The sequence below is a fragment of the Bombina bombina genome, chromosome 2 (assembly GCF_027579735.1).
Source record: "Bombina bombina isolate aBomBom1 chromosome 2, aBomBom1.pri, whole genome shotgun sequence".
Lineage (NCBI taxonomy): Eukaryota > Metazoa > Chordata > Amphibia > Anura > Bombinatoridae > Bombina > Bombina bombina.
The window spans coordinates 296,500,547-296,512,547 of record NC_069500.1 but is presented as its reverse complement, the minus strand read 5'-3'; the positions used below and the strand labels follow the sequence as shown (position 1 = coordinate 296,512,547).

The window sequence follows — 12,001 nt, the reverse complement described above, 5'->3', positions numbered from 1 at the left end:
AACTAATAGAAATAGTATGCTGTATATACAAGTATTCATTACTCACTATCTATTAGCAACACATTTCTTTAACTATTTTGTAGCCAGAGTCAAGTTTCCATGAGCCTGAAAAGAAAAAAAGATTTGGGATATTTGTTTCTTTGGTAATTTTGAAATATATTCCTTCAGTCAGACAAAAAAAAGAGAAAATGAGTACATGATGTCATAGTAAGCAACATCGTTCCCTAAATAGGCACTACATAGATGAAAAGTAGTAAAGCAATATAGTGTATATTATTTAAAGTAAGAAAACAATAAAAAATCTTTTTTTTTTCCAAGGGATATGAAACAGAGCTCCTTTTGTAAACAAAAATATATTTAAAATCAAAGTAACATAAAAAGAAACAGATTGTGTTAAAAAACAGCAAGCAGCTTACTTGTTTTCTTGCAAAATGAACAATTAGAAATTCTATGTGTATCCACTGCCTTTAGTGAGATAAGAGCTGCCATTACATAACTTAAGTTCTACTGTCACATGCTTTTTTCAGGAAAAAGTCTTCTGCTGAGCATGAGCAAGAAACTAATTGCAGCAACCACTTTAGGTTAAGCTACTCCTTTGCCTTCTTGTAGAAACCACAGCTCCCTTATGGGGATGTGAAAAAAGTAAATGAACCTTGCACAAATGAAGTTAAAAAAAATCAAAGAAATAAATGGTAAATCAAAAGTTATTTCACAATTATCTCTGTACTCAAGGTGGAGCTCTTCCACAACACTGTCATGTGTCTACATTATGAATTTAAGGATTATCTGTGCATAGTCACTTAGCTGACAGATTTGGATAAGAAGAATTAATGGTTTGCAAATGCCAAATATTTTGGAGAGATAATGGCCTGTTTGTTTATAATAAAGCTTTCTAGTACATATTAATTAAAAGACGACATATCATTGCCTAGTCAATTGTTTATGAGGCAGATATAGTTTTCATGACTCTGAGTTTTTTCCCCACCAAACATAATATAAGTTTTTCTAACAGCTGCAATTGAAAATGAAAAAAGAACTAAGCATTTAAAGAGACAATAAAGTCAAAATTAAACTTTCATAATTCCCATAGAGCATGTCATTTACAAAATGTGCACACTCTTTTAATATGCACACTTATATGCACATTTTGTGAGGCATCAGCTCCTACTGAGCATTTGCATGAGTTCACATTATATACATAAATGTTTTTTGTGATTGGCTACAAAGATGCAAGGGGCAGGGGAAATGGAAGTAACTTTGAAATTTTCATAAAAATACTACATTACAATATAACAACTAAAAACAAAATCCTAAAGATGTTGGTGATTTTGCTCCCTGCCAGGGAGTTTTTGATCATAGGGCCCTAAATGTTTTTGCATTATATTCTATTATTCATTTGTCAATCATGTAACTCTACTATATTTAGTGGTCCTTTAAAGTCCTAAAGGTAGAGAGCCTTAGGGGGCCAATTTATCATAGTGCGAGCGGACATGATACAATGTAACGTATCATGTCCGCCGCACATCGATAAATGCAGACAGCATACACTGTCGGCATTTATCACTGCACAAGCAGTTCTGGAGAACTGCTTGTGCAATGCCGCCCGCTGCTGATTCGCGGGCAATCGGCCTCTAGCAGGGGGTGTCAATCCATCCGATCGTATTCGATCGGGTTGATTTCTGTCCGCTGCCTCTGAGCAGGCGCACAAGTTATGCAGCAGCGGTCTCCCGTGCTTGATAATTTGGCCGCTTATTCTTTTACTCACACGCTACCTTTTTACTTTCAACTTGTAATACTAGCGCCAACATGGGAGCGCTATTGTTTTACATTGAGCACAGTTAGCGCTCACGAGCGATAAAAAAATGTGTCACTTAACTTGCAATCTAAGCCATTGGCTATCTCCCATGGTTCTCACCTATACCTTCGACAAATTGATTCAGCATAAAAGTCAATGGTTGCTGTTTTTTCTTTCCAGGGTAGCATTAATCTATGCCTGATGCACCCAGCCTTTATCCACTCCAAGTGATGTTTACAATCATAAGTCATTATTTCAGTTACTTACAGGTTTTTTAGGCTTTAACCAGTATATTTTATTCACAAATCCACAGGGCATCAGTACAATGTGCCCTTTCATTTTTGAGGAGTTGTGCAATTATGAAAATATCTAATTTGTGCTCTGAGAGTTAAGTGCACCAAAATAATGAAATATAGCATATAATGTCAATAAAAGTCACATATAATGATGACTCTACCAGCATATTGTTTCAAAATGTCAATAAAATAAAATGTAAAACACCTCTGGACACAATGGGGCCGAATTATCATTGTGCGAGCAGACATGATTCAATATTGCGGATCATGTCCGCTGCACATCAATAAATGCCGACAGCATACGCTCTCTGCATTTATCATTGCATCAGCAGTTCTTGTGAACTGCTGGTGCAATGCCGCCCCCTGCAGATCCGTGGCCTGCCGCTAGCAGGGGGTGTCAATCAACCCAATCTTATTCAATCGGGTTGATTTCTGGTGATGTCTGTGCGCCGCCTCAGAGCAGGCGGACAGGTTATAGAGCAGCAGTCTTTAGATCGCTGCTTCATAACTTGTGCTTTCGGCGAGCCTGAGGGCTCGCCAGAAACACGGGGCAACAAGCTCTATACGGAGCTTGATAAATATGTACCAATATGTCAACTTGCATGTTGAGGTAAAAATGAAAGCACAAGGGACACTACATGACTCAAAAGCACAACAGCACCAAGGTCACCGAAAAAGGGCCAGATTAAGAGTGGAGCGCGCATCGGGTAACACTTGTATTACAAGTTAGAAGTAAAAATATTTTGCTTGCGCACTAATCTCACGCGCGAAAAAAGCCAAAGTTACATTATCCCGAATGCATTACCATATTCCCCAATAGACTTCAAGGGAGCAAGAAAAGTGGGGGAAAAAACTAACACCCAACTTGCGCGTAAATCCGATCACATTTTCTTAAGTACGCTAACCTGACATGAAAATATTAATATTTCACATTCCAATGTTCTTCACATTGTTTTATATATATATATATAAAAAAATGTTTTTTGGTAAAATATATATCTATACCTTTAGATATATATAAATTTATATATAAATATATATATATATATATATATATATATATATATATATATATACACAGTATATATAGAGGAATATCTATTTAAAATACATAGAACATATTCTGCTATGTGAAGAACATTGGAATATGAAATATTTACAGTAAATACATAGTTGCACACTATAATACACAGGGGCCAGTGTTTATGACGATAGATAATAGATAGATAGATAGATAGATAGATAGATAGATAGATAAATTGATAGATACAAGAAAAAAATGGTTAACACAATTAAGGTTAATATGTGGTTCAAAAAACAAAAATATGTGACAGATATAAAGAGAACAAATAAACAACTTTGATATCCTTAATTAAAAATACTTATATATTAGGGGAAGCAGTCGAGAGTATATATATCTCTGTGTGTGCTAAAAAATTCAACAATGTGGTCTTCAAAAATAATATCCTCAAAGAAAAAAGGACACAGCATACTGCAAAAGCAAATGAATCTTTGGTTATGATAGTATGAGTCTCACATACTACAGAGCTTCAATCCAGCTCTGAGATTTTAGCGTATTTTAAATAACCCAATGGCACAACAGGATCATCTCCTAAGTAATCGCCTTTTATTAAAAGGAATGTGTTAACAATACATTATATATTTATATATTTATATAAATCCAAAAGGAAAAAAGTAGATGGCCCCAGCACTGTTTTCTTTAAAAGTGAAAAAACCTTTATTAAGGTGACATAATGTCTGTTCATTATGTCACCTTAATAAAGGTTTTTTCATTTTTAAAGAAAACAGTGCTGGAGCCATCTACTTTTTTCCTTTTGGATTTATATATTGGAGGTGAGCAGGACCCTCTGGCTACCGTGCACTCTGCTAACTATTTCTGAACTGTTGATTTGTGCTGGACCTATTGCTTTTATATATATATATATCTATATATATATATATATATATATATATATATATATATATATATATATATATATAAAATCTTTGTGCCTGTATTATACCTCACCCTTGTATGTGACCAGCCCTTATCCTCTGATTTAATCATACAGCTTTCTCAAGGAGTCTGGTCCTGTTTGGTTATTTCTCCATTTTTCAAGCACCCGCTTTTCATCCATTGGTTGAAGTGTGTCACACACACTCACATACACACACACTCACATACACACACACTCACATTCACAAACACATATGTTCTCTATAGCAGTCAAAGGGCATTTCAAGGTTTTATACAAGATTATAAAAAAGTTTATTATACATTATGCATTAAACAGTTTAAATTATAATCATACACTTTTTTATATCACCTTTTTGTTTGCAGTATCTTAAAAAGTGATTCCCTCGTTCTAGGGCAGAGTTAATTTAGACAGCTTTAAAGCACAGCAGGGATATAGTACAGCAAGACAACACATGTGGACAGCTGTTAGTCCTCATTAGCACATGATACATTTCTGCTTGCTGTGTAGAAAGGCTGATACAGGGCATCCAAACCAGTCTCAAAATGAGTTACTGAGTTTAAAAAGATGAGGGGAAAAAAGCTCCACAGTGAGTAAAATATAAAAAAACAATCATTGTATAGACCAATGTGCACATTTCAGAAAACCTACACTAACAGTGCTTACACAGACAAACACACACATGAAATAAGGAATTATTGGCTCTCATTTAAAATCATGTTACCCTTCTTATAGCTCAAAGTAAGCAAGTCTTAAAGGGACAGTCAAGTCCAAAATAAACTTTTATGATTTAAATAGAGCATGCAATTTTAAACAACTTTCCAATTTACTTTTATCCCCAATTTTGCTTTGTTCTCTTGGTATTCTTAGTTGAAAGCTAAGTCTAGGTAGGCTCATATGCTAATTTCTTAGACCTTGAAGGCCGTCTCTTATCTGAATGCATTTTTACAGTAATTCACTGTTAGTTGATTCATGTGTGTCATATAGATAACATTGTGCTCACACACGTGGAGTTACCTAGGAGTCAGCACTGATTGGCAAAAGTGCAAGTCTGTCAAAAGAACTGAAATAAGGGGGCTGTTTGCAGAGGCTTAGATACAAGGTAATCACAGATGTAAAAAGTGTATTTTTATAACTGTGTTGGTTATGCAAAACTGGGGAATGGGTAATAAAGGGATTATCTATTTTTTTAAACAACAAAAATTCTGGTGTTGACTGTCCCTTTAAAGCCATACAAAAACCTGTAATTTCTCCCTTAGAAACTGCACATGTACAATGAATTTATTGAAATGTATACATTTGATATTATAGAGTCTTTCCTCTCTAGGGCATAAAATACAACAGCTTCCAAGTAAGTCATGCTCATGTTTGAAACAACTTTATTAACATCATATTGGCATTCAAAATCAACTCACTGTGCATTTTGTTACTAGCTTTGACTGGGAATCAACAAAATGTGCAATTATGTCCCAACATTTAAATGTGTTCTCAAAAAACAGCAGCTAGAACAGTAATTTCTCTTTAAAAAAAAAAAAAAGTTCCCTCTTAAATGTCCATTCTCCTCTTTACTACCATTATTCATTCACTATCATACAAACAAACACAATGTTTTCATTATAAAAATGAAATAGATTTCATGTACATACATATGTTTAGAAATGTTATATACATAATTAAATTGGTTTTATTTGTTCAGTATAGACAGTTTATATAATAAATATATACATGGAAGAACATTTCATGATACAGTCACTTACATTTAGGTAAAAATCTTTATCTACCCAACTATACTTTTTCACACAGAACATACCGACCAACAGATAATAAATACTAAATATTTTATAATACTGACTTATCCCATTCCATCTAGTTTTAGAATAACTGGTGTATGTATAGCATAATTAGTCGTATTAAATGCGAAATCAATACATTATTCTTTTAACAAGTGACTCAACACACAAAAAAATTACTTGTTCTAACAAACTGGTGCTAAATATTATATCTGCGATATTAAAGGGGCATGAAACCCAATTTTTTTCTATCATGATTTAGAGCATGCAATTTTAACCACCTTTCCAATTTACTTCAACTATCTAATTTGCTTCATGCTCTTGATATCCTTTGTTGAAAAGCTTATCTAAATATGCTCAGTAGCTGCTGATTGGTGGCTGCACATAGATGCTTCGTGTAATTGGCTCACCAATGTGCATTGCTGATTCTTCAACAAAGGATATCTAAAGAATGAAGCAAATTACGTAATAGAAGTGTATTGGAATGTTGTTTAAAATTGTATTCTCTATCTGACTCATGAAAGAAAAAATGTGGATTTCATGTCCCTTTAACATTTATAAGGAAAATGGTAAAGTACCTTGTAAAGAGTCATACCTGATCTATCGTCACTCTGTGAATCACATCTTCTGCACAGCTCTGGAATGGTTTTGAGGGATGTTATAGAATACTGAAAAACAAAGAAAATGCATTTCATATTACACAAAAAAAAATTGAACTCCAACAAAAATGTTGATTAATTAACAATTTAATTTAATTTTGAACAATTTTATAATTAATAATTTAAAATGTAAATGCAATTTTAAATAAATAATCTGGTGATAATATTTTAGTTTTGTCTAATTCCATAGTTATTTTTGTTTTGTTTTTTAAACATTTTTTTAGTACATCATATCATAGTAACAATATCTATTTAATTTAGTTTTACTATTAAACACTTAAAATATATACATAAAATATAGAACATTAATATAAATATATTTCATTTAACAAATTATTGTTTAACTAGTCCTAAAGCCCATGTACACAGGCCATATTCTGCAGTGCAGTGCCATCCGCCCACGCTCGGCCACGCCCCATCAGGCCCGCTCCTGCCCAGCCGCGCCTCGACACGCCCACTCCCATCCGGTCACGCCCCGTCCCATCCCGTCTGGTCACGTCCCCATCCCGCCCTGTCACATCCACTCCCGCCTGGCCACACCCATGTCACTCCCGTCCACCCTCTCTGCAACAGCCAGGTATGTTTGTCCTTGCGCAGTCTCCACTGCGCAAAACAGCTTCGGACAAACATACTTGCCCTTTTATTATATAGAATTCTTATTTTTCCCCCAAAAATATTCTAATGCTTGGTATCATCATTCCATCAATGTATATACAAAGAAATGAATGTGATGGAGAGACGAAGGTGTTTTGAAAGGAGACAAAAAAAAACCACACTAATATTTTAAATAGAAAACAATTATCTGAACAAGTAAGTATAAATATTTAAAGAGAACAATACAATAATTTAGATGTATAAATATAAATAGGGTAATGATTTATAAAAGTAATGTACCTAGAAGAGATTTACATTAGGGCTTCAGACAAAGCCAAAGCCGAATACATTATTGGACAAAATAGACACACAAAAAAAGAATAATTGCTTGACAAAATCAATTCATTCATTCGTTCATGCTGTATGGCGAAAAAAAAGTATGTAGGAATGGATGGAAGGAGTTATATTGTTTAGTTAATAAGCTCCTTTGCTTATAATGACGCTGAGGTGGGTCTGACAACTCATTTGTCTATCGTCCCCTGTCCAATCCTGCTATAGCATTACTAATAGCTGATGTTATGGACAGTCGGACAGGCACCAAATGCTGAATTTTAGTCATACTGGAGTTGTATATCCATTTAACATAGAGAAATAGGTTATTTTAATTGTTCAAATCCCATACGGTAAGAATTTTGTTAATTTTTATATTGTCTATACTAGCTGTTCTCATAGGAATTAACGGTAACAAATCCAAATCTAATATTTGTCTAAAACTAATGCCGGCATGGACGAGATTGGTGTGATATAGGCTTTTTTTAAAGGCTGGATCCACCTAAACAGCAGCAATGCTAAAAAGTATCTGACACTGTTATAACAATAAGCTGATAGCTGGATAAACATAGAACCGTTCAATTAGAGGGATCTCCTCTTTCAAATTAGGATTCTCACATACCTCTGCGCATGCTGGTTCTAGTGACTGTGATCACTATAGCCACTTAAAGGGACACTGAACCCAAAAATTTTGTTTTGTAATTCAGAAAGATCATGCAATTTTAAGCAACGTTCTAATTTACTCCTGTTATAAATTTTTCTTTGTTCGCTTGCTATCTTTATTTGAAAAAGAAGGCATCTATGCTTTTTTGGGTTCAGTACTCTGGACAGCAATTTTTTTTTGGTGGATGAATTTATCCACCAATCAGCAAGGACAACCCAGATTGCTCACCAATAATGGGCCAGCATCTAAACTTACATTCTTGCATTTTAAATAAAGATACCAAGAGAATGAAGAAAATTTGATAATAGGAGTAAATTAGAAAGTTGCTTAAAATTTCATGCTCAATCTGAATCATGAAAGAAACATTTTGGGTACAGTGTCCCTTTAAGTATCCAACCACTAATTTAAGTGGAACATTGTAAAGATCACCTCTACTAGCAGTCATCAGCTAAAAATTAAAGTGGTATAAGGCTACTCATTAAAATAATCCTAAAGGTACTCTGTAAAAAGTTATGCATTTTTAGGAAACAGAGGGTACTTTTTAGCTACTATCCCTAATAAAGTAAATACAGTATGAAGGCATTTTTAATGGTAATCATGAAATGAAAAAGTAAAAGAAAATTATGGAATGGGTGATGCTTTTATTTCTTTACAAACTAAAGTCTCATATCCTCTGCATGGTTTATGGCGAAGGAGAGGGTCTTTACTCATGAAGAATCTACCTGGTACATAGTGCGGTAGGTGATCACCATTGCTACTTATGCATAAGAGGGAACTGCTTTCTTTAAATGAGTGTCTCTAAAACACGTACATGATGTCTAGGATCACAGGGGATCACCTATATCCTGGTTGGGCTATGTGACCCAGAAAGATGAGAATTGCTTCTTTAAAACAAGGGATCTAATTCAATTTTACCTGTTAAATATGGTTTGAACACACTCATATGTTCCTTCTTCATGATGTGAGCTACCGTTTTTCACAATTTACTGGTAAATTACATTTATATTAAAAAGTTATACATCTCCTATGTGCTGTGATGGCTGAGATAATCAAACCATAAGATCTCCTGTACACCAGGGCCAGGCAATACTCCTGCTTTTAGATATCTTTCATAGTAGGTTTAATCATCTTGTGTGCATATGATGATATTATCATGCACCACCAGTCACTGGGAACACAAATATCCTCAATAAGCCACTATAGAACAAGAAAGTGTGGATAGCAACTGCCAGTCTACCACTTGACTGATGAAGTAGCATGGAGCACAACCCTCTGTTATCCTATTGTTGAGGTTCCAGGTTTTTCAGGGGCCATAAAGTGGTTGGGGTGAGTGGACAATAGGCAGGGTCAGGAAGTTCTGTGGGTAGAGTAAGCAAGCTGGAGCTTTGGGGAACTTGGTCAAAGTGGTGTGCAAATGAGGGCCGGTCACAGTTGGGGGGCACGTTTACAAGACCATACATTCTTTCACAATTAAACTCAACCATTTATTTTTTTGTAACAGATTTTCAAAGCAACAATAGCAAGAACATTTTTTACAATTTTTTTTGGCTGGCTCTGTGGGAATGCACCTTTAACACTGCTTAGCCTGCATATATAACATTCCAACTTAGAGGAGAAAGAGTATCAAGTAATACTTTTTAAATAAAACATTGTGTGAGCAATGCTGGTTAGGTAAAATATGTAAAACAGAAACCCGGAAAAGCAAACGTCTTCATTATACAAATGTCAATGCCTGGTTACTCTTACTGAGAGTTTACATTTAGATATATGACTTTGTGTACATTATACTATAATTTGAGACAATTAAGTTAGTCCAATAAAACAGTATCATCTAAACCTTCTACACATGGGCTGCAGTGATTATAGCTCATTATTTCTCTATGACTTAAAAATAGAATTGGCCATTTTTCCTCCCTTTCTAGAAATAGCAAGCAGATGCAGCTTTTGTTTATTGCTTGTTAAAATACTGTAAATCACAATATGTAACAGCCGGCAACAGTGCAAGCTGGTTCCTGACACAGGTTACAGTGCTTTAAAGATGAAACGCAGAACTGTAGTCACAATAAATTTATATGATAACATACACAAGAAGAAAACTGTCCGCTTGTGATCCTTCCTTATTCAAAGCTTATCAGAGTAAGGAAATGGAATATGTAGAACAATGCCTTTTTTTTTTTCTTTTTCTAAGCGTCTCAAACAATGGTCAGATGAAAAATGGAAAACAATTCACAAATGATATAGTCACATCACTGATAACATAGAAATCTTGATTTATGTTGGCAATTACATCAATAATCACATAACATATGATGTCACCAGTTATATATTCAAGTTTATATTTGTGACATAGTTGAGAATATTTATTCTGATGCACATTATGTGCTTTAGGACACTGCTGGTGACTCGATCATTTATTTCTGTGTTATTACTTGATATCATATAACATGCATACAGTATGCTTTGGTGCAGTACAGCTAGGACAGCATTTTGGTATAATTTTTTTGCAGAAAAAAGAAAAGGAGGTATTGGTACTGTTGCAGAAGAGTTTTGTTGCAATACCTGTACTAAATAGTGAAGAGCAGACAGGTGTGTCATGATACAATCATGTGGAGTAGTTGATACCTGGATTGGCTACCCGTCAGAGGTGGTATATTCTGTCTTTTGGGCTCTATTATCCGAATTTACACTCCTGTTGAGACAAGGTTAAAGGCACGTTACCTAATTGTTAAATTGTGTGAGTTTTTGGGGGTTCCCAAATGCCCCTTTAATTTAGAAGCTTTGGGTGGTGGCAGAAATAGTTAATTAGAGCAGTGTGGACAGGATTTGGGGGCTAATGTGGTGTCCCTTTAAGGTCCTTTTGTAGAGTTGCAAGGTTAAGGGAACCAGAGCTGTGTGCTGTTAACCCTTTCATGCCCACACCCCTCTATTGTGACATTGAGAAGGATTGATTTGTGAAAAACTGGTGGCAGTGGTGGGATATTTAGAGTTTTTTTCTGCTATTTGTATAGTACTAAAAGAAATTACATGTTTTTGTGTAATTTCCCAAAGACAGAACTCAGTTCCTAATTACAGAGACATACAGTGCAAATAAGCATTTCTTTTTCCCTCCCTCTTGTTGTTTGTTGCTAATCATTATGGAAGCATATAGAAAGATGCCGAAGGAATCCCTGGAGCTGCTTTGCCAGGAGAGAGCCATTGCAGCTTTTGGCAAAACAAAGGAGCAGTTGGTCCAGGAACTTCAGCAGGCAGATGACATTCCAGCAGAGCAGGAAACAGGCACAGAAAGGGTTGCTGTGAAACTGGTAACCCAGGAGATGGTACCTACTGCTGTTACCCCTGAGAGTGCAAAGGAGTCTGAGCTACAAACAGAACTCAGGTACTTGGGGGATGCTGATCCCAAACTGAGAATGGAATTGATCCTCAAGTTTCAAGAAGCAGCTGAGAGAAAGAGGGAGGCTACAGAAAGAGAGAGAGAAAGAAAAGAAGAGAGAGAAAGAGAGAGAGAGGCTGCAGAGAGGAAGGCTGCAGAAAGAGAGAGAGAAAGAAAAGAAGAGAGAGAAAGAGAGAGGCTGCAGAAAGAGAGAGAGAAAGAGAGAGAGAAAGGCTGCCAAGAGGATGGCTGCAGAAAGAGAACGAGAGAGAAAGGAAATGGATGCTCAACGGAGACATGAGCTGGAGGTTATGCAGATGAACAGAACCAGCCTGTCTCCCCAAACCAGTGAACGTGGGGAAACAGCAACAGAGAGGCCCCACCTGGAGTATTTTCCAATGTTGGAAAGAGACACTGACTTGGATGTTTTTCTGAGGGGCTTTGAGATGGTATGCAAGCAGTATCAGCTGCCCCCAGAGCAATGGGTTCGCTATTTAGCTCCTCGCCTGAAGGATAAAGCACTGGAT

General features: G+C 35.6%; 1 protein-coding gene across 7 annotated transcripts in view; it reads right to left on the bottom strand.

The window, feature by feature from the left end:
• SNCAIP (synuclein alpha interacting protein) overlaps nucleotides 1-12,001 on the bottom strand; it is a 462,588-nt gene that overhangs the window by 216,473 nt on the left and 234,114 nt on the right. For all 7 annotated transcript variants that reach the window (XM_053701602.1, XM_053701601.1, XM_053701600.1 and 4 more), the window contains one exon: nucleotides 6,453-6,525. In XM_053701602.1, coding sequence (XP_053557577.1) covers nucleotides 6,453-6,525 — 73 coding nt within the window. The remainder of the gene's footprint in view (nucleotides 1-6,452; nucleotides 6,526-12,001) is intronic.